The 24,097-nt window shown below is 37.5% G+C and overlaps 1 protein-coding gene across 2 annotated transcripts; it reads left to right on the top strand.

Annotated features, from left to right (window-relative positions):
• The first annotated feature begins 14,116 nt into the window (after positions 1-14,116).
• On the top strand, positions 14,117-22,468 carry LOC145991391 (short-chain dehydrogenase/reductase family 42E member 1-like). Of its 2 annotated transcripts, XM_083127382.1 has the most exons (3): positions 14,117-14,200; positions 17,156-17,397; positions 20,146-22,468. In XM_083127382.1, exons 2-3 carry the CDS (start codon positions 17,169-17,171, stop codon positions 21,063-21,065), a joined length of 1,149 nt encoding a protein of 382 aa, XP_082983508.1. In that variant the 5' UTR covers positions 14,117-14,200; positions 17,156-17,168; the 3' UTR covers positions 21,066-22,468. The 2 variants fall into 2 exon arrangements, with proteins under 2 accessions (XP_082983508.1, XP_082983509.1); XM_083127383.1 differs by lacking the exon at positions 17,156-17,397 and having other exon boundaries at positions 14,138-14,200.
• Positions 22,469-24,097: the final 1,629 nt, after the last annotated feature.

Genomic DNA, 24,097 nt, shown 5'->3' with positions numbered 1-24,097 from the left:
TTCCGACCAGAGCCGGATTCGAACCTACGCCGTCCCGCAGCGAACGACCTCAAGACGAGTGAACGCCTTAACCCGCTCGACTACGGAGGAGGACGTATTACTGCTATTACAATTTGTATTTCTATCTAGTTGAAACCTTTACATTTTTGTTTGACCTAAATTAAGTATAAATCACTATTATGAAATTTGCATACCATTTCTTCCTTGTTTGGAGATGAATTTTTTCGTATTGTTCTTGCAAGAAGATACTGAAGACCTTGCTAGAAGGTTGAAACGTTACGTTTAGTTTATGTTTTTAATAAAATAAATTACTGCCTTGGTCAGCATATTTAGTTTTTCATAATCATGGAAACAAGGCTTAATGGTGTTATAATTCTCAATTTGTTCCATGCCGTGGAGGATTTTCGACACTTCGTTATCCTGTGGGCTAAAGAGTCTGGCATGTTGTAGGATATACAGTTAGGAGAGTCACTGATTCCATAGTGGTATGTCCTATCTCTTGTCACTATAACACGATGGACCACTTTGTACCATATTGATTGGATAGCTTTTGAAAGGTGTTTGGCGGAGACATTTTCCCATATTTGTGGCCAATTATGTGTATAGAAATCCCTGACTATTCGTGGTACTGTGTTCTTTGAACTATTGATTTCACTATATAACTTTTTAACAGATGGTGTAATTGTCTCATGTCGTAATAACTGATAGCATACTTGTATAGCGATGTCCTTATACAACAAAAACCTTTTGGGGATACTTTGGATATCGTTGGGAGCTTCTAATGGAATGTTCCGTATTATCGTCTGTATACATGCTTGGGTCGTTGACAGGTTTAGTGATAAAGCTGTCTGTACAAACAATGCTCTTGCCTGTGTGTTCGCGTGTATTAGTGCCAACCCACCTGTCTTCTCTGATAACGTGACCTCATTTATTGCCACTCGGAAAATTGTATCGTGCCACATACAGCAGCCAACAGCTTTGTTGACCTTGGCTAAGTGCTGTGGTTTGAAGGGAAGGATTTTTTCTACATACCAAAGTTTAGAGAGAGCAAAAACGTTGATAAATCTTACTCGTGCTTTTAAACTCAGAGAGCGCATGTTGTTCGCTCTGAGGACGTAGATTGACCTCTCGCACGTGAGGTTACTGTTTGCTTCGATCGTTTCATCAATATTTGCATAGAAGTTTATACCTAAAAACTTTTATTTTCTTGTCTACAAGGGTCTCCGTATAGTTTGTGAAAGGATTCTCCTTGCCAAGGGGCATCAGGAATGACTTCCGACTATTTAGTTTTGCACCTGATGTGTGCTCAAAAGTGTGTATTTGGCTTTGAACACTGTACAGATCTCTTTCATCCTTGAGAAAAATAGTCACGTCATCCATGAAGCTGCCAACTTGTATTGTGGAGGAAGCCATAGAAATGCCCTGTAAATGATGCTGGATACTATACAGAAAGGGGGCTATTGTGAGGACGTACAATGTGCTACTCAAGGGACTAACTTGTAGTACACCACGTCGCATTTTAAAACTTGTTGTCAAGAAACCATTTATTTTGAGTTTTAGCAGCGTGTGATTATATAAGGTTTTGATCCAATTAATAAAAGTGTCTCCGAAGCCATATGCTTCTAAGACTTTGTATAGATATTCATGGCTCACTCTGTCATATGCTTGGGAAAAGTCTAAGGATAGAATTGCCTCCGATGCAGTCTTATTATGTTTGGTAATAATTACGTCTCTTGTCGTTTGCAGCAAGTGATGTATACTTTGAGACGTATTACAAGCGAACTGTAAATTTCCAATAAGTTTAACCATAATTTATTTAAACGCTGATTTATGCAGCTACTTATAAGTTTGATGTCACTACTCAATATTGAAATTGGTCTAAAATCTGTGACGAACTTTGGATTTGCCTTTCTGGGGACTAACACTATAACTCCCGTGCTACTAGTCTTCCCTATTGTCCCTGTTGTCAACACTTCGTTGACCCATTTCGTTAATTCGTCTCCTATTAAATCCCAGAAACATTGATAGAAATCTGATGGTAATCCATCTTCGGCTGTAGTTTTATTCCTCGGAGCTTTGAATACTGCATTATGAACCTCCTTTTTACTAAACGGTTGTGTGAGCTCAGTTCTTTCATTTTCCGTCAGTGATGCAGGGAGGTAGTTCAAAAAATTACATTGCGTTTCTCTTGGTTTAAAGGCTTGACCAAGAAGATTTTTATAGTATTGCAAAAACCTGGCGTATATACTATGAGGGCTGGTGACAACTTCACCGGAATCTAAAGTTAATTTATGAATGACGTGACTCCTGGCGTGTTTATGTTAATGAAGAATGTGACTTAGTGTGGCTTGCTCGTCTGTGTCTATAGGAAGAATTTTGCTCTTTATTATTGCTGCAGATTTTCGTTTCCTATGTATAGAAAGTAATTGCGCTTTTATTTCATTTGCATAAGGACGATCGAAATTACCTTGCAGTGCTAAACGATGGAGATCATTCAAGGCTGCATACAAAAAATTTCTTTGATCTCTACTAACCTCTGCTCTGAAGAATTTACTGACCTGACGAAATTTAGGCTTAACTCGAGTTTCCCACCACTCGATTAGGCTCTTTTGTACTGGCCGAGAGGCCTTGAGTTCGTTCCACGTTTCCCTGATTACCTGGACATAACTACCATTGTGTAATAATGTGCTATTTAAAAGCTAGTATCCTCTATCTTGTCGGGGTTTGATCAAATCTAAATTTATTTTGAGAATTGGTACACTATGATCACTAAAGCATACTGGAAAATTTTGACCACTAATTATATATTTCTGAAATCTTGGTGCGACATAAAACCTATCTATTCTTGACGCACTATTGGAGGTGATATGTGTGTAACCTGTACTTTCACCGTTGGCGTGTATCCAAGCGTCACGCAGTTGTGACCCCTGCGTTAATTCATAGAGCGTACGTGAGAAGTTGTATCCTGGGTTCTGATCTTGTGAACGAATTACGCAGTTAAAATCCCCCACTAGTATAGTGTCTAGTGTGTGGGATGTAAACTCGGGCCCTACAACTGTTGAAAAAAAATCTTCTCTTTCCCGTGTATTGGCTTCCTGACGGAGCATACACATTACAGAGAAACACTGAGCCTAATTTGGCACTTATTTGTCTGCCCGTGGGATGGGGCACTACATTACGTAAATCCAAGTGTCGCCTACATGCTATGGCAGTCCCTTGTGCAAAGGGAGTAAAATTGTTGTATACTTTAAACATGCTCAGTACAGAAAAACCGTCTATGGCGACCTCTTGAAAGAGGGCGACATCAATAGACGATTTATTGAGAAAGTCATTGAGAGCAATTATTTTGGTTTTACTTTGCATTTGATTCAAATTAGAGATGCCAAGGTAAATGTTTGCATTATTATAACTGTCCACAACAAGGAACTAAAGTTACTTACATTCTTCAACATTACTGATCTCTAACTTCTGCCTATAATGCATTAACTATACTTTCCACTAAATAAATTTGGGGTAAGTTTGTTACTCGTTGAAGGTTTTTCTTTAGTTACATTTGCTGAATTACTTGTTAAACTAACCTTTGAAACATCTTGTTTTGGGGTACCAGGTTCTATTGTAAATTCGTTATGAACTATTGTGGAACTTGCGCATTCATTATTTTTCTTCTTTCTACGTAGCACCATGGACTCTTCCGCCACTGACCGTAACCTTGATACAGACCTTGACCGTGATTTCCTAGGGGAGGTAACTACGGGGAATTCTGCCTCCGTCAACAAAGCACTTGGGGTGGGGGTGGGGGTATGTGATGCATCTCCTCTGAAGTGGTCAAAGTTGGCTGCTCCATCTCTTCCCTTCCTGTTGGTGTATTCTTCACACTACGTGTCTGGTACCTGTCTCCTCGTCGGTGATTCTGGGGCTATCCGTGTTCCCTCCATTGTTATCTCTTGACTCAGGGACGTCTGCAACTGATGGAGCTGAATCTCTTGGTTTAATCAGTACGGGTAGCACAGTAGGTTCATATACCATCGGTACATTGTCAGCGGGTATATTAAACGGCCCCCTGCGGGACTGGTTCCCAGGGGATGGACGCTTGGGACACTGGGCGACTATTTGACCCTCTTCCGAACAAGCGATGCACGTACGAGCCTGCCCAGGGTATGTTACCCAATAGGAGTCTCCATTCATTATTACATATGAGGGTATGGGTTTACGTAGTATCATTCTGATCAAGACACGTCCAGTTCGAGTAGGGTAAATGTGATCCGCAGAGTATGTCTCGTCTTCAATTTTCAACACTTCCCCATAAGACCTCATGACGCAACTTATCACTTCTGCACTTAATTCAATTGGAACTACATGGATTCTGACAATTACATGTCGCTGATGGGCCCATTCTACTTCAACTTTATGGTCACCATCTACGTCACTATAGATTACCTCAGCACCAAAATCATTTAGTAACCGTTCTCCTACCACTTTTGTCGCAAATTTCACGTACAAACACTTACGAAAGTAATGTATTTCAAAACTGAGCACTTGGTTCGTAGGCACTTGGTAGACATCATGAAACCATCGATGAAAATCCAATGACGTGGGTCGCGTTTTTACATCAATGAAAACAAATTTCAAAGTGTTTTCTCTTTGTGTATTCATCGTGATCTATTTCATCGTATCTTCACTGGCTGTCGGTAATTGTAAACAAAACCTCGCTTGCACTCCAAAGGAAAAAAACTAACACAACACTAGCAAACCGTTTACGGCCCTAGCTAATTCGGGCAGTTCGATCACTAAGCCTTCTCACGCGAAGAGTGGAGCTCGCTATGAACTGCTTCCTGCACGAACTGCAGGCAGACTGCTCTACGTTAACTTCATGACGTCATACCCTTAAAAACATGTTGACGTTTATGAAGACTCCCACCTTCCTGTGTTTCAAGCACATTTTCTCGACAAGTCGTGAAAAATATTATTTTTTGAGAACTGTTCGATATTATGCACGCTATTGTAAATAAAATGTCGCATAAACTCCTCACAAATTTGCTTCTTTCTGCACAAACTTGATGGCGATATCCTCCAGGCATGCGCGCCGACTACGTGGGTGCTCCGGGGCTCGAGCACCCACATAAACAATCTTGTGGGTGCGCCGCACCCACAAGATTTTTAGTTTGATAAAAACAAAATAAAATAAATATTTCTCACTTGCCATTATCAAAAAATAAGAAGCAATTAAAACATTGAGATGGGACAGACTTTGATAAAGACAAGCTAACATTGCACAGGGACATGTTTCTAGATGTGTGCAGAACGAACAAAGAAAAAGTGGCCAACTTGTCAGACATTACAAATATTTTAAGTAGAGAAAACAGTGGTCCCATGCGTGAAATGCTCACAAAATTTGTGAAGTTTGTACGGGTGATTGTACCTCTGAGCGGTCATTTTCAGCACTTAGACGATTGAAAACGATTTTGCGGTCAACAATGACCCAAAAAAGATTGAATGATTTGGCAATTTTGCATGTTCATAAAGAAATGACTAAAAATATTGACATTACCAAAATTGCAAACAAATTCATAAGTGCAAATGACGTAAAAAGGAATGTGTGTTATATTGAAAGTTAACATGTACTGATTATTATTATTTGGTACATAAAGTTAGTCATTTTGTAGTTTCTGTTCACAACATAATCCTTGCATCGTTATTTCTAAAATACAATTAAAATTATTTTCTTTTAGTAACGTGTTGATAATATCATTGCCTCTTGCAATCATTGTGCATGTAAGTTGTTTAAAGTATACAATACTTGATAATTACAGATCTAACCGCCATTGATATGCACCCACAGAAATTTTGGAAAGTCGGCGCCCTTGCCTCCAGGTGGAGATAAACTTTATTGAATGTTTCAAACCCCTCTAATTTCAAGTCGAGCAAGCAGAATTGTAAAAAATTCCTCAAGGTTCCTTTTCCAATTTATTATTTATGTTTGATTGTGTATTATAATAGCAGTTAATAGTTTCTAAGTTCATGGAAAGTGCGAAATAGAAAACCTCTCACCGTAGCGTTTTTCGTCTAGTGGAAGGACCAACTCAAAGTTGGCTACTCTCACTTGGAGCCGAAGTGCAATGTTGCTAAGTTTACGAATTCGGGACTTAGAATTATTTCGGGGTGGTCAAATAAGATGTTGCGAAGTGTACATACATTTTGTCCAATAAGTCTTTTTTGAGACTTCCACTTGATACTTAGAAGCCAATTGGGACTGGATATATGTACAGTCACATACACTGCTGGGTTGTAATGATTTAATTGAAAGTCAATGGTGCTGTTACAACCCAGAAGTGTCCTTGAGTGTACAATATAATGCTACTTCCCGCGTAGCGGTGCACTTCACAAGTACACTTACCTTATAAGCTCAGCAGAGCATGCTGGATAATCCCAGGATTCGGGTTGAGATACTGCGTTTCTTCCCCCTTGGATCCACAACCTACGAGGTTGTCCTCCTGATGCAGGTATCCATAACTACGAAATACACTTTCGAAATAAAGAAAAACCGCAATATGTTGAACTTTACGTTTATTATAGACAATCACGTATATCATGTAAGACTATAATTACAATTAAAATACTTTCGAACGGTACAGCACGAGATGCGTAAGCCTATCTTTCCCGTAACGTGAATCACCTCTTGCTACTTCAAATCTCTCCGCGCAACTCCTAACCGTCTTTCTGGAAGGCGATAACACCTCCCCAGTTACACAGTGTTACCAGACACAATAACCTTTTAATACTAGGAAGTTGATAAAAGCAAACAGTAATATATTAGAAATGTACAGTAATCTGGCACAGAGAATTTAGGTATGTGGTAGCAACAATGCAATGAAAAGCGCGTGAGCTTCTCACACCACAAGAGTTTAAATAAATCAACAATGGCTTTCAAAATATAAGAGAAACGAACGGCGTTTGCCAGAAACATGAAACAACAAATAGATATAAAGAATTTAACTCAGAAATTATTAACTTAGGCTTCACTAACTTGATTAAAATGAAACTTACAACAGTCTTTAGAACAGTTAAAGGCAAATCAAACTATTAATTTTGAATCAATATAAATTGTTTAAATTTGCTGCTATTCATACTTGTAGATATATCAGTGTATAATGTTAACGATTATAAAGGCGGCTATATTGAAAAATTGGCTTCAGGCATTAATATATTTATGAATATATATATGAATTATTAACTGTATAATACGTTCAACTATAATAAGCATGAAATAATAATATAAGATATAATAATAATAATAATATAAATATAATATAAAAGCACGAAGTAATGGCAAACTCGGGGTCATTACAATAACATGAAGGGGATTGATCTTCAGAAGTCACACCCGTTAATTAAAGAATAAGAACTTTTTTCTGTACTGTTTGGAAAGCAACACTCATGCTCACATACATTGCTAGGATAAATAAATGCCATACTTAATACTGCAAAATACTGTATACTTGTATATCCATAGATAAATTTTATGTATACTTTGGATTAGGGATGGGACGATATGAAATTTTGGCCGATACCGATAAAGTACCGATATAAAATTTACCGATACCGATAACCGATATTCTACCGATCCGATATAAAATTAGAAATGGTCCTGGAAGAATCTGAAAGGTTCATTGACCTCCTTAAAAAATGTGTGTTTCAAAGTGACTGCAGTGCAAGAGAAATTGCGTATTTAGACATTTACTTTTTAAAAAAAAGTAGGGCATGGAGATTATCCATAAAAATTACATCAATGGCAGAATTTTGCACAAAACTATCAGATATTTATCGATATATCGGATCGGTAAAATTATCGGTAATTTTACCGATAAACCGATACACCGATATGCCTATATCGGCCGATACCGATAGAGTACCGATTAATCGGTCCCATCCCTACTTTGGATGCAAGTATTTACATACATGGTAAGGGGATAATCTCTGACAAATACTACCTTGCCACTAAATGCATACACATTAAGCAATAATTCAATCTTACCTTTCCTTTGCTGTTGGTTCTGCACACTCAGTTCAATGCCACAACAGGGACGGCGACAGGGGTGGGCACGGGTGGGCGAGCGCCCACCCCAAAATTCCTGTGCCCACCCAATTGCCCACCCAATCAAATTCAATAAGTACATATACTTGGAGATAGCTAAATGAATGATTCGAAAAATAAGTGTATTCTAATTTTCATAACATGCGAGAAATGTTCACATATTATCATCCCATAAAAAGCCAATTTTGTCATTAGAAAGTGAAAGTAATTACCAGAGCTATTGAAACAAAAACTGTGATGAAAAGCAGTTAGTAGGCTTAGGAGGCTCAAAATTATGCAGGGTATGGTCAAGATTAGATCAGAATTTAGGTTGATCTTGACAACTGCAGCTCCGGGCCTCCTCGTACGTATATAAATCCCGGCCTGGATATGGTTAAAATAATCTCCAAATAAATGAATAAAAATATCATCTCAGTATTACTTCCTCCGGCAACACAATACATTATTTCGACTTTTTAATTATTATTAGAATAATTGAATGAATAAGACTTAAAGCGCAGAAGGAATAACTTGGATGTGACATCATCTCCCACCTTCACCTATCCTTCCAGAAGCGAAGGCTCATTCGCTAGAGCGGACGACAAGGTGACGTGCAAACCAATCGATATCATTCCGAGAGGGGTGATGCAGGTGTGCAAACCCCCACACTGCTACATTAGTCTAACAAACCGCAGCTACGAGCGAGGGATTGCAGGCTATTTTGTGTCTTTGTTAGGGAGGTTTTTTTGCTGGTTTTGTCAAAGTTGTACAATGAGCAGTGGCGTAAAGAAAGGTAAGCCATTGCACAACGATGCAAGAGAAATAGTTTTCAATGCGTATAAGTACTTTGATTGCGATGAAAACAAAACCACAGCTGTTCACAGAACGTCCGTGGCGACAGGTGTCAGTTAAAGATCTGTGTGGAGAATTTTGAAGGAGAAAGACAAAAGTGTTGCGAGTGCGAACTGAAAACCTTTTTCAACGGCGGGCAAAAACCGACCCAGCAACGTGTCACAAATCTGGATTCTTTTGATGAAGCAGTCGTGCGTGTCATCGTACATAAACTGATGAAGGAACTGCAAGAAAATATTAATTTTAAGGTTTCGCGTTGGTCGTTGCATATGATCATAAGAAAATTAGGACTCAGATTTAAAAAGAATAGCGGAAGCAGCAGGAAGCTACTCCTTGACCGAAACAGCATCGTTGCGTTGCGGGCGGTGATCATCTTTGCGTGAAGTTAAAGAACTACACAGAGATCAAACCGCCGGTCTTTAATTTACATGGATGAAAGTTTCGTGAATACACACTACACTGTACCCAAAGTTTGGCTGGATTCCAAAAATTCGGGGGGGGGGGGGGTTAACAGGAAAGGGTCCGAGGTTTATTATTGTGCATGCCGGTGGTGAAAGTGGATTTGAGGAGGGGGCGAAGTTAGTGTTCCTTTCAAAAACAACTTCTGGGGACTATCATGGGGAGATGAACACTAACAATTTTATGTTGTGGTTCGAAGAACAGCTTCTTCCCAATCTGCCACAAAACGCTGTTATTGTGTGTGACAATGCTCCGTACCACAACAAGTTAGTAGATAAAAAATCCCAACATCAAACAGCAGGAAGGATGAAATGAAGTCGTTGCTGTCATCTCACAATATTCTGCATGCAGAATGTTTGCTGAAAGCTGAATTATATGAAATAATTAAAATAAACAAACATAAAATAAGCATCTAGCAGTGCTAACATTAAATTGAAAATTGGTAGTTTGCACCGTGATCCTTACTGCTTGTACTCTTACTCGTGCCATGGTACCTTTTATAGTAGTTGGCAACGCTGACTTAGCAGGGAGTGACGTCACTGCCAGGTTATTTCTTCCCGGCTGTAGATGGGCAGGCCATGTGACACGAATAGCAGAGGAAAGAATAGTTCACAGGATTTTTGTTGGGAAACCTGATGGTAAGAGACCAGCAGGAAGGCCAAGATGAGGATGGAGGGATAACGTTGAGATGGACCTAAAAGAAATCGGCAAGGATGGGAAAGATTGGATTGATCTTGCCCCAAATAGGGACAGATGGAACGCTTGTGTTGCTGCAGCCATAAACCTTCTGGTTTAAGTATGCTAGAGAGTATAATATAGTTTTAATTAGCTCTGCATTGAAATTCCAAAAGTGTCCCCTTTTTTATTTCATTACAATTTTTATGTACCAGTTATCTTGAAATATCAATATGGTATGCGAAATATCAACTTTATATCCATTCTACTAATAAGAAGGAATCACAATAATCACTACAATACTGAAATGAATAAATTTTAATAAACCAGTTATGTATGGAAAAAGCTACAGAATTATTCAATTACTAATGACTGGCTTATCCTATTTAGAAATTCTCGTCCCACACAAAATTTTGCCATATGAGTCAGCCGAAAATGTCAACAAAATCTGTAGATGCAGTTGAAGTAAGGAAAAAAAAAGTTGTCACGAAGTATCCAGAAGACGATTTTGTTAGTTTGTTAAGCCCACTTTTATGCTCAGATAGGCTAATCGGGACTAAACCTACAGTTTAACGTGTAGTCTGAACCCGTGTGCATTGTGCTCCCACCAAAGGAGGGGGAGTCGAACACGGGACCTCTTCATTATAATGCGACAGCGTTATGCCATTGCGGAAAAATATACAGAAAGAACTCGCACCAAACGTGGCACTTTATCACCACAGAAAATGCGTCAATTTTAAGAGGGTGATTGCCTGATACAAATAGGGTAAGGACGGGGCAAACGGACACCGGGGCAAACGGACAGTCCCTAAGAAAAATACGAATAATTTGGCTTTGAAGTTTGCAACAGTGCATCGGTTGGCGTTGTGATTTGAAGCAGAACGTTGGTGAGAAGGTGTGTTGGACATCGGTTGAAATCTTGAAGAAGAACGCCAATCCAGCCGTAAAACCTGACCAGGTGAGGATATTTGTACTAGCAAAAACCTAAACAGTAAAAATCTGTGTGCGGAACATAAGGATTGCTTGGATTATGATGGTCCCGCCAAAGTTGCGCTTTGTAGTGTCGATATGTCATTGCCTCCTCGACATACACAGCCTGTGGCAACATGCTGCTGCCATCTGGTGGGCTTTTTCGAAAATGTAAAGCCCAAGGCTACAGGCGGGGCGAACGGACAGGCTTGCGTTGGGGCAAACGGACATGCATAAAGTGCATATCATTTAAATACTATAAGGTATTATGTAATTCAGCAACTAATCTACATTTAACTCAAAGTCGAAAGGACATGTGTGAATTGTATGTAATACATGTTTTACCCTTCAGATGTATGCCTTTCTAAAATAATGTGTCCTTGTTACAGGATAGTGCGACATCGTGAACGATCCACAGACCGCTGTTCCTGGACAGATGACAATATGCAGAGGGCTGTTAATGCAGTACAAGATGGCATGCCTCTAGCTACAGCCGAAAGAACGTTGTCTGTTCCGCGGATCACTTTACAGAGACGGGTGAGTATCAACGTGCAAATTCCGAAATTTGGCCAGCACACTACGCTTTCAAATGCAGTGGAGGTATACCTTCTGTGTTTACCTTCACACAGCACACACAAACTTCAACCGCTCGACGCTTCGTTCTTTGGGCCACTTAAAACATTTTACAACGACGGCTGTAGAGTTTACGTGCGAAGAAATCCGGGGAAAGGTATCAATAAAGTGGCCTTTGGTGGCATTTTTGCAGAGGTTTGGAATCGTGCGGCCACAGTGAGGAATGCAGTAAATGGGTTTCATGCGTGTGGGATTCATCCATTTAATCCACAACGCCTGCCTGAGCACGCATTTATTCCTGGAACTGTCCATGAAGTGAATGGTCAAGATCAGAGATCACCAGAACCTTTAGCGACAGACGATGCCTCATCCCAAGGAAGATTTCAAGAACTCAACCTCTTGCCATCAACTTCTGGGACCTCGAGCAGGAAACGAAAAACGGGGGAATCGCACTTATTAACGGATCCATCCTTCTTTCATCGCTCGCCTCAAAGAGAAAAACTGACTGCAGCTAATCAAACAACAAGACTGGGAAAGCATGTTAAACGCACCGCAAAAGATGTGTGTCGTGTATGCAACGTTGTGTACAAGCAGGGTCAACACTGGGTGCAGTGCTTAGTGTGTTCTGTCTGGTTCCACGTAAAGTGCGTTGCAAATGGAAATGACCCATACTTTGTGTGTTCTTCTTCTGAGAGACATGACAGTCCATAAATGAGCTAGTGTCCATTTGCCCCTCTCACATGTCCGTTTGCCCCGCCATGGCGGGGCAAACGGACACTGCTACACACACTGATTCATTTAACAATTTGGAGAACAACGTTCATTATTTTGAATTATACATTGTACTATTTGTTAGCTCAATGTTCACACTTTCTATATCGACCATAAATGTAATTTTTCAATAAACAGTTTGATAGTTATTTTGCAATATATCCTTAGGGTGTCCGTTTGCCCCGTCCTTACCCTATTTGATACTTTCGGAAAACAACGTCATTTTTTTACAGAATTAGCTGCCTTGATCCACTAATGAAACGCTGTGCAATTGAAACTACAACCTCAACTTTCTAAGAGCTATGGACTAATGAAACTAAATTTTCGGAAGAGTAAGTTGTTGTTGATTTGTTTTATTTAAAGTAATTTTACTGCTAATTTTGATAATGACGACGATAAGGTTCAATGGTGATTAGATGAAAGTAACGAAGGGGTGAAAACAAGCACATGCTGACACTCAAATTACAACCCCTCATAAATTATTACTTTGACAGTGGTTCCAAGCGCCAGGGACTCGTTGCCCTGAAAGAATAAAGTTTCCACGGTATGCTGCACAGGGTAGAGGTTGACATTCTAGTGTGTTCGAAGTTGCACACCATACAACCCAAGTCATCTATGAAAAATAGATGAATTATTACTGGCACGGTGATCAACTTCGATGAATTCCTTGTGTCCTAAATAATTTTGTTACCTCAAAAAATAAGTTCATGTAACCATACGTGTATTGTTTCTCCCGCATTAGTAACACGACAGATCAGAAAACGAATAGCAACTTAGCTAATAATAATAATAATTTTAATAATAATAATTTTGATAAATTTATCCATTCAAAATGGAAATGCATAACAACGCTAGAACTCTTCCCACACACGAACAAATACACAGTGACCGTAGCAACTCGATAGCAGACCTTACTCGCAAGCAAGAACACAAAGGTAATCTGTGGCTCTGAAGCTGAAGCAAAGAGCAATTTTAAATCTCAGAACAATGTCAGCACTGGAGAACTCTCTCCATATGTCGCTCGACCCCCTACTGTTGACCGCTCGGCCTCGGCGGAGTCTTTGATTCCATCTGTAACAGAAGGGTCATTTGCAACAAAAGGCAAAAGGTTTTCAGGAACTTAGGGTAGGGCAGATTTTATGCCTTTTGTTGTAAACTGGTAAGCAACGAAAGGGTGGAATTTTGCTTCCGAAGATTTTCTTCGGAATACAGGTTTGTTCCCGCTCAGTGTTTCCAACTCTGCTACAAATTTACCAGAAAATAATGCGTACTATTAATTTAGGATAATTTTTAAGAGATCAAAATTTTGTTTGCGGGGGCCAGAGTTACAATTGCCGGGGCCAGAGCCCCCCGGGCCCCCCTAACGACGTCCCTGACACAACACTAAACCAAAGACAGTAAGCAGAGTTAAATGCCGATGATGATGCTGACTGGATACTGTTGATCAACAGATGATCAACGTTGCAAGAAGCATAAAGCTTTCTTTGTTGACGTGAATGTGATGAAGTTATCGAGAAACCTACAAAGATAAAAATCAACGACACGGAGGGAAGAAAGCCAACGCGACAACGTGTGTTGTTCGAAATAAATTGTGGCTTCTCAGGCATTGTTATAACCCAACCTTTGGTGGTAATTTTCCAGTTACGCAAACAACGTTGCGTGCGGGGTTAATTACGCGTGTCGAACGTTCTCGTGGGATTTGAGGCTGGAAACAAAGGAAGAAGTCTCCCTCCGCCATTGTTGGACGTTCTTCACATGAAACCTCACATGACCAGTCCATCGCGTTAATGAAATTCACATTTTATCTGTTGCAGTGGTTGGTTGGTACTGGTACGTTTTCATTTCATTCTTTACTTTGTAGCTTGAACATTAATGCATTTGTGAACAGGCTTAATTAGTAGTTATTTGTAAGTTCTATTGTAGTATGTTTTCATCTAGTTCTCGTTATGTAAGTCATTCTCAGCTTCCTCTCTTCTTATTTCCTAAATCTTGGTGCTCAAGTGCTTTGGCAAAGTATGGTGTTTTATATCTAGCTCTATGAAGGAATATTTGTTTTATTTTCTAGAAGATGCATTGTTCGGAGTTCCCCCTGACCTAGAAAAGTGCATTACATTACTCCCCAGCTCTGGCTAATGTATGGAAATGTGTACATTTTTTCCGATCTTCATTAATATGAAATTTTATTTTTATAATTATTCTTGATGTTTTCCTGTACTTCTGTTGGAAATTTTTGACTCTTTGCACAACTGCCTTCTTCAGCCAGTTTCACAATATTCCAACAGGGAAGAACAGTAAATACACAATTTTATCTTACGTATTTTACCAGCTTCCTTGAGATTAAAGAAAACAAAAAATCGTATAACTCATGATTCATGCCAGAGGTGCCCACAGGCGGGTTTGTGGATGCAACAACTTTTGGGGGGATTTTTTCATTTCCTTTTTTTGTGATGGACATTTGACGGGATAAAAATCAGCATTGGACGGAAGTTGAACTTTCTTAACACGTAATAATCACTTCGTATACTGCTAATCTACTGCTACAGGATGGGTAATAAGTATTTGGGAGGGGGACATTGCCCAGTTCTTAATTAAGTTTTAAATTTTCAGGTGAATTCTTGTGGGGAGAATAATTATTGTTTTTTCGCGGGAGGGAGGGGGAGAGAGCCCAGTTCTTATTAAGTTTTAAATTGTCAGGCAAATTCTTGTGGGGAGAATAAGCTTTTTTGGGGAACACTATAAAACTCTTTGACTATCAATAAGTTCTAGATTATCACTGGAATTCTGCTGGGGGGATTGAGCATTAAGTTGAAGGGGGAACTCTCGAGGGGGAAATATCCAGATATATTTATAAAATCGTATGATGATCATTATTTAGGCAGTTATGTTTCTATACCATTTGGAAGCCGCATGGTATCAAGTGAATTTTACTCTGGATTTTTCTCTAAGCAGGGTGGTGGTGGGTGTCATAACCATCTGCCTTTATTCCTTCACCCCTAAAACAAACGTCTGATACATGAAAAAAATTCACGAGTAACTATTCGTTATTTTACGTCGCTTTTCTGCCACTTTAGGATAACAAGGATGAGTGATGGTTAGACACAGCATTTGCTACGGGGGAAGGGAAAGGCCATAGAGCCAAAGTGAGTGCTGGAGGAGCAAAAAGAGATAAATTTCAAAGGAGTAAAGCTCGTGGCCCTTTGTGACAATATTAACTAGTATTAGTATTATTGCTAGTTTTGAAATAAAAACCATAAAAATTTTCTTGCTCGCTTAGCTCGCATTCACAGTGTACAAGGGCGAATGGAAGGATGTGGGAACAGGACGCTGGAAGTGACTTCTCCTGAAAACCTGTATTATTTTTTTACTGATAATGGTAGATAACTATCTTGGATTACTTTCGAAAAATAACTAAGAGTTTTTGATTGTCTTACCATTTACATGATATTGTACCACTCTTCCACCCCATTTCTTAGTGATGCACTCTCTTCGTTTTTGGTGCACTGTGAAAGTATTGACACCAAATTAAATTAATATTATTGTAGGTTTGCAAAGAAATAAATATAAAAAATTTCCTGCTCACTTTGCTCGCAAGTAATTTTTCAGAATATGATACCGCAGTTCATTACCTGAATAGATCACTTTCCCATCACCCCAAAAAGTGCATCTTCAACAGAAAATCCCACAAATCGAACGTCGCAATGACAAAATTTCACGAATTTTGCTTCGAATTTATTCCCCATCCAGCCTATTCACAGGACTTAGGCCCGTCCGATTTCTTCCTGCAGGGGCATTATTTTAACAATGTTGTTCTATTAGAGATACTACTGTATTGTCTACACTGTGACAATTTTACTATATATACACTACATAGTAACGCTTTGGAAATACTCTATAAACAGAAAAATAAATAACGTAACTATGAAATACTCTAAGCAAAGGAGGAGCATTTGTTGCAGTAGGTACCAGTCTATGGCTCTGTGTATGAAACAGTAATTGAATCGGTCATACGAACAAAACAGTTTTGGTTAAGACAACTGCAGGACGAATATTTGGTGTGGGTGTGCCCTTTGTGTACATAGGTTTTGTAGAGGGGGGAGCTGATTTTGCTCGGGAAAAGGCAAAATGATAGAAGCAAACTCCCCTTAAAACGCCACCAATTGCCATTTTTGTCTTTGAACGAAGGTAAAAAAATTATATTTACGAAATATTTTATACTGTATCCCATCTCCTCCCAGAACACAGCATGTAATATCTACCTTTACAAGTCCAGTCCCCTCCGAAAAAAATATCCTGCATATGCCAGTGGTGTGCTCTGTTAGATTTTTCAATCTTATCGTTAATTTGCGGACTTTTCAATATTTATTCCCCGTCCAAAAACACTTTACACACAATTTATTTTCTGACATTTCAAATTATCTATGTTTTAAGATAAAACTGTCGACCACTTGACAGGCTATTGCATTAAAATTAAAATCAGTTACTATATATTGATCAAAATTATTTGGGGGGGTGTTGATGAACGAATTTGGGGGGACTGCATCCAGGGTCTTGTGGGGGATGGCCACCCCTGATTCATGCTACAGGGAAGATGTTATTAACATATTGATTACTTTATTAACAATCACAATAATTACGTATATGTATTTTTTAGAATTTTATAATGGGTAGTTATTTTATTACTCGAGAATGGAAAAGGGAAAGGTGGGGTCTAGAAGCTCAGGATACATGAGGCAATTGAATATTAAAAGAAAGAGAAATATAAGATAAATGAATTTCTTTTAACAGGTAGACTCGAACCATGCACACTTTTCTAATTGTTGGTGGTGGTGGATATATTGGATATCATATTGGTTTGGAACTCATGAAGGATGGCCATGCTGTCACCCTGTTCGATCTTGCATTGCCAGATGAGGAATGGAGAACTGACACAGATGTTTTGGATGGGTTTGTGTTTCACATGGGGGATGTTAGAAACCAAGAAGCCCTAAAGCAAGCCGCAGAAGGGAAGGACTGTGTTGTTCATGCAGGTGAGGTTTTGTGTTCAGATAAAGATCTTCCCTAGGGTATAGAATTGTATCTGAACAGTTCTTCAACCTTTTATAAAAATCAACATTGTGTGTGAAGTCAGTTCAAAGTTTGCTTCAAGTTTATGCTCAGATAGGCTAATCATAAGTACATTGAGAGTGCAGTGTGAACCACTGTACAATGTGTCTCAACCATGGATCAAACCTGAGACCCATTGATTGCAAGATGACAGTGTTACAATTACACCATGATGGGGAGGCCCTACATTTTGTATATTTTCATTCAGGTGACAATAACGCTTTGAGCTGCTCAGGTAGCTGAATGATTTGTATTTCCCCTTATTTTTAATGATGTAATAATTCAATATTTGGGAAGACCCAGAGTATTTGAAGTTGTTTGAATATCAGGGCCTTGCAACTTGCAATCATAATGTTTACTTTCATAACTCTTATTAATCAATTAGGTGACCACTTTTAGCAGCTGTCCTATGATGGACAAGATTTACGTAAAATATTTTGCTCATCAAGAAATGTAGCAATACAAAACTGATTGATTGTAATCAATGAATTAATTATTTTTAATAAATTTAGTTTGCATAATATTCGTATATTATCATATGCTATTTCACTCTGGAGGAAAAACAGGGTGTCTACCAGCCAAGAATGTCAAGAAATTATGCTTGTGGTCAAGAATTTTTGCTATTTTTTACAGTATAGTGAATTTTCATTGTTAAATACCTGTACTGTTATTTGATAAAATTGAATAATTGTAAATCTAAAATTGTATTGAGTTGTGGTTAATATTTGTTCATTTTGTTTAAGAATTAAATTCTTGTATTTATGAAGTTGTGTAAAAATATTAAATAACATAACGTGGCCATTCCCCATCCAGGATGAAGTCTGAAGCATTAATTTTTACATGCATTAATAATTAAAAGTTAATAACTAAATCTCGTGTTAAAGTACAGCCTCAGTTTTCATCTTAACCTGCTGGCCGTGTAGTAGGTTTTTCATTACATATTATTTTTTATTTTCTTTATTTCCAACTATACCTGAGAAGGGGCCGATAAATGTTAAGGAAAAGGAAAGAAAGGTCAAGAGAACGTCAAGAATTATTATTTTGGTAGACACCCTGGAAAAGGAAGAAATATATATTTGCTTTGTGTTTTTCAAGTATGCTAGTTTTGATATTTTACTTTTTGTTCATGAATCAACTTTTGCCAATACACTTTTCACCTTTATAAAAGAGTGTCTTTCTGGGAAGGCACTCAACTGTTCATCTCTCTTCCACATGACTGCATTCTTGTAAGCAAACGAGACTTTTGTGCCTTGGCCTACAGTCAGTAGGGTTTGTGTGTCTCCTTCCCATTTCTGTTTGTGATTTCCCAGTTATCCTTTTCATTGGATAACTGGATTTCATCGTCATCGCCATAATTAACCAAAAGTGGCAGGAAAGGTGTAAGTCTAGTTTTGAATTCTACTGAGAACATTTACGGATTGAATAAATGTGAAATTGCAGTTCTTATATAGAAAGTCAGGAGGGGATAATTAGTTAACAAATAATGTTAAATTATTATTTCTGTCATCGCAAAAAAATCCTATATATTCTGCCATAATGTTTCCTGAAACAAAATTACGTTTTTACTGATGATTGAATTTAAATCTTATAACTCTACCTCAATTTTGAATATAGGTTTGTTGTAAATATTCATGTCAAGCTAAATTAACACCACAAACACTAATGTTTACCTTAAAAGCATTGTTAATATCTTTGAAATGTAAAAATGAAATTACAGAAGAGATGAGCATTGAATGTACCTACATAATGCCCTGAAATATGTAATTAAAGAAGTGATTCACAAGTAAATCCTCAGTTTTTTCTTCTAGTGTCGGACAGCTGGAATACGATTTGTAGTAAGGTTCCCTTGGCTGCAGAAAAAATATCGTTACAATTTCTATGCGCTCATGTAGACTTGAAACACTTGATTTTGGATTTTACTTTCCTTGTAGATGGTTAGTTTAGCTGTAGTAGTTCAATTATGATCATATAGTACATTAACTAGCATCTTTATTCCAATCCTTTCTTCCTCAGTTTCTTCTGTTCACGTGTTCAGAATGGGCATACTAAATATAAATAATGGAAGATTTCAATTAGGATACTGCTGAAGAAAGCACATCCTCATCTCAAGAAGATGAGGTGGATTATAATGACCACTTGACTCATATTCAGTACGATGACATGATGTTAACATGTTTTCAGTAAACCTGTTGGTAATACGTATGACATTTGGTATAAAGGAAATGAAATCTCAATTCTATATAAAACATTATGGCAAGAAAATCTTTTCAAATATTATAACAGACCAACCACTGCAGTGTTGTACTTGGTTAACACACTGGATTTGCAATAATGAACCACTGTCTCTAGCATTAAAGCAAGTATGAAATTCAGTATATGTATTATAAAACGTCGACTAAAACAGTAATCACAGTATGTCTTACGGTGGCTATTGAAATTTTTCGATCATCCCTGATCTTTCTTCAAGGCTAGAAAACTTATAAACTATACATGATGAAATGTGAATACATGCATAACATTGCTGAACCAAAATAAAGTGCATGTTGTAAATGTTGTCTTCATTGATTTTTCGAGAGACTATTTTCAAATGCCTATACATTGTATATTTGATTTAGTGATTTGATTCAGATTACAACATATTGACCTGAGATGTTATTTTTTAATTATTTCAGCATCTTTTGGCATGAGTAGCTGGCAGCAGCTGCCGAAGTACTGGAATGTAGTTGAAGAGGTGAATATACATGGAACAAAACATGTGATAGAAGCATGCTGTGCAAATGATGTAGAAGCTCTTGTGTACACAAGTACTTTCAATGTTGTGTTTGGTGGACAGGAAATCCGTAATGGAAGCGAGAACTTGCCTTACTTCCCGTTACATAAACATGTTGACCATTATTCTCGCACAAAGTCAATTGCAGAGCAGTTACTTATCATGGCAGATGGAAAGGTAACACGATCTGGTAAACACTTAAGAACTTGTTCGCTGCGCCTCGCTGGTGTCATGGGTGTGAAAGAAAGGCGTCATTTACCACGGATAGTAAATTTACTACGACGTGGGTTCCTAAGGTTCAACTATGGGCAAAATGACTGCATTGTGGAATTTGTGAGCATTCAAAATGTTGTCCAAGCACACGTGAAGGCTGCATATGGATTATTGAACCCTGAGGGAGCAAACACCATTGGTGGGCAATCTTATTTTGTATCGGATGGAATGCCTGTAAACAACATGGAATTCTTTCGACCATTAATTGAGGGACTTGGCTATCGATTTCCCACATTTAAACTTCCCATGTGTTTGTTGTGGACTTTTGTATACATTGAGGAATATTTACATAACTTTCTAGGGAACTTTTTTGATTTCCAGCCTTTGCTATGCAAGGCAGAGCTATGTAAGAGTGGCATTACTCATTATTTCAGTATTGAGAAAGCAAAGCAGCATCTGAATTATTCTCCAATAAAGTCAAATGATCTCTCGGGTGTAGTGGAATATTATAAGAACACAAGCAAGAATGTGTGTACAGGAACATCTTCGTACATTAAAACTGTCATTTTATTTTTGTTATTAATTGCAGCATTGTATTTAACAGTATAAGTAGCACAGAATTTAAGCAATAGCACATGAAAAAGAAAAATCATTTTTATATTATCATACATCACTGTATTGTGTCAATGAAATTTCCAATACTAGTCTGTCTTGAAGTCATTCTGGCATGTTCCTATTTGTAATAAATGCACTGCACTAGTGCTGTTACCAAAAGTATGAAATCGATGTTAGTGTATAATGGAAGGAAGTTTACAATCATTTCTGCAGTATCTTAAGGAATGGAGATATAATTTTGCACCGTCAGTTATGATATCTAGGAGCCATTTTCATGTATTAATGCTATAGTTAAATGATTTCAGAAATGCATACATCAGAGTTGTTGTGATCTGAAGAATTGCTTCATAAGCTCCTGTAATAGTTTTGAGTTGGTGTTTTTAAGTCCACTTTATGCACAGTAAGGCTAATCGGGACTGGACCTACAGTTTAAAGTGGTATCCGAACCACTTGTGCCTCCACTGGGTATCGAACCCGGGACCCCTTGATTACAAGGCAATGATGCTACCACTGCGCCATGGGGGAGGCCTTCCTGTAATAGTAGATAGGGCTTGCATGACATGCACAAATAGTACAAACAGGACATTTAAATGACTTTTCAGTATCATGGATTCCATTTTGTATTTAAAAGATAATAATAATAAAAACCTGGCTCAATAGTATCACCAGTGGAATTATTAATACTTACCCTGAAAATATCATATGATGCTTAAATTATCCTACATGGTATAACTGTATGACCTTTTTTTAAAAGTAGAATATATTATTTTCAAAGGAATGATAAAACCACATGTGCATTTAACGTAAATGAAAACTAGAGTAGAGAAGGAAGAGATTTAAAAATAGAAATTGCTTATACTGATCTGGGCAGTTTTGAAACTTTTTTTTTTTTAGGACTAAGGATACATTTTCCAAGTGCAGTATGGTTCTGTACTTTTTCTCTTAACTTGTAAGTGTCTTTATTGTTTGCTTTTTGTCCCTGAGGATTTGTATTTATTTTGGAACTTAAAGAATTTTTTGTTGCTACAGGGAAAAACTGTCTTACATGAATTTGTAATACTTTCTCCCCTAGGATCTGAGATTATTAAATATAGATATAAATTTAGACAGTTCTTGGAAATGGCACAATATTAATATATTTTCAAATAGAAATTGTTGTTGTAATGTAGATTAGGTAAATACGGCTGTTTATATATTGTGTGAAAAGTAAAAATTGATGTAATAAACCTTTGTGTAAATGTGCATTATACTTACTTCACAGTGTATATATTTTTTTCTGTTTCTCATGATTTTGACTTTTTTTTTCTAGTGGCAGAGCCATGAATATGCATTTGAGTAGAATTATACTGTAATATTCGAATGAACAGTTATTTTTGTATGAAGATATACTGAAAATAAAGCACTATATTAGGTGAAAACTGTCATGATTCAGAAAATTGTGAGAGTTTCCATTTCCGTATTAAAACTTGCCACCACCTACCATTGCTTTATGAGAACTTATTCTTTGTACATCACAATATCAAAGATGGGTTATTCATTTGATAGTAGTGATTCTGAATGTGTTTATTCAAATAGATATCTGATTCCAATTGATCAGATATGCAACAAAAGATCCTAATTAGATTAATCTAAAGGAAGATGGTGCATATCTGGTGTATTGAAAGAGAGCTCAAGAAATGAACATTGACGAGATTAAACAAAATGTTCAAGAACAGAAAGAAAGTAACATTTGTACCAAGCTAATCCTACATACTTTTACATTGACAAGAACTGTTATATAATGATATTTCTGAAAATTGTGCCAAGTTAGTTTATGACTGCTCAATACACACATGAAGAAAGTTGTATCAAGACAAAAATTACTCTTTAAATTGTGTTATGAAATTTTGTAATTTCAAATTTTGACAAAATTTGTTCCACTGTTCTTGTGACGTAACTTGTATGTAAATTTTGATGATCTGTGATTCTAAGAGTTTTGTGTGTGTAAAAAATCAATTTCTCAATTGCTATTCTTTTAACAGAGTTCAAAAGCAGTATTTTTTTTTACTTGATTGTGTATGTATGTAGCCTAATAGTTTAAAAAATATCTACCAGACTCATCATTCAGCATAGTTTTACCTTTCTTTATCATCAAGTTGGCAACACAGATCTGTTCCTTTCTTTCATGATGTGTTTACTGTTAAATTATGTTTTACTTTGATGCAATGTTAGATGCAAATTACATGTTAGATTTCAAAGGTTACAAGTGATTGTGCTATAAATATTTTTTTCCCCACGAAGCCCTCACCAAGAAAGAAACTGGCTCTGCCATTGGTCCAGCAATACATATTAAGGAAGTCGATGATTGTGAGCAATAGTACAAGGGTAAGCATACAAGGAGCAACTGTAATAAAAACCAAAATAAAAAAATGAGCCAGCTTCTTTAATGGAGTGGTTAGCATAGCTACTCTAAAACAAGTAAATCATTGCTTCCTTCCATAATTGCATCAATTCACAATTCTTCCTCATTGTTAGAATTAACTGAGAAAGGTTTAAAAGCAATGTAAACTCACAAAATTAAATGTAGGGTATTCACAATGTGCTTTATGAAGGAGAAGATCTCTGTAGCATTGTTTTACACACAGCATGCTATAACGCCAGGGTCGTGGGTATTCTTTGTGAGTGTCCCTTCATCATTGTCATCATATTATCAGTCATCCTCATCATTGTGATTATCCAAAAGTGAGAGAACATCACAAAATAAAATTTTAAAAATCAGGATTATGAGGATATTTTCTCAATACTGACTGGGTAAGTTTTGGATTTCCTTCCCATCTCAACAACTAACATCACTCCCTCTGTCATTTTCAAGTACTTTTTAGAAATGTATCCAGATTTCACATAGCCAATATTTAGGGTGACCAGATGTCCTCCTTTTTAGGTGTCTGTTCGGCATCCGGGCAGATTTTTCGGAAATTGGTAAATGTCCTCCTTTTTTGGAAATAGTATAGTATCGACCATAGCAAATGTCCTGCATAGAGAATGCT

This window comes from Lepisma saccharinum, chromosome 8 (assembly GCF_977018435.1).
Source record: "Lepisma saccharinum chromosome 8, izLepSacc3.1, whole genome shotgun sequence".
Taxonomy (NCBI): Eukaryota; Metazoa; Arthropoda; class Insecta; order Zygentoma; family Lepismatidae; genus Lepisma; species Lepisma saccharinum.
The sequence above is the reverse complement of the archived record's forward strand: the minus strand, read 5'-3'. Positions and strand labels throughout refer to the sequence as shown.

Excerpts from the sequence above, each read along its gene's own strand:
- LOC145991391 (XM_083127382.1), top strand. The coding sequence starts at position 17,169 with ATGCACACTTTTCTAATTGTTGGTGGTGGTGGATATATTGGATATCAT. Across the intron at positions 17,398-20,145 it reads GGACTGTGTTGTTCATGCAG|CATCTTTTGGCATGAGTAGC; the intron begins GTGAGGTTTTGT and ends TAATTATTTCAG.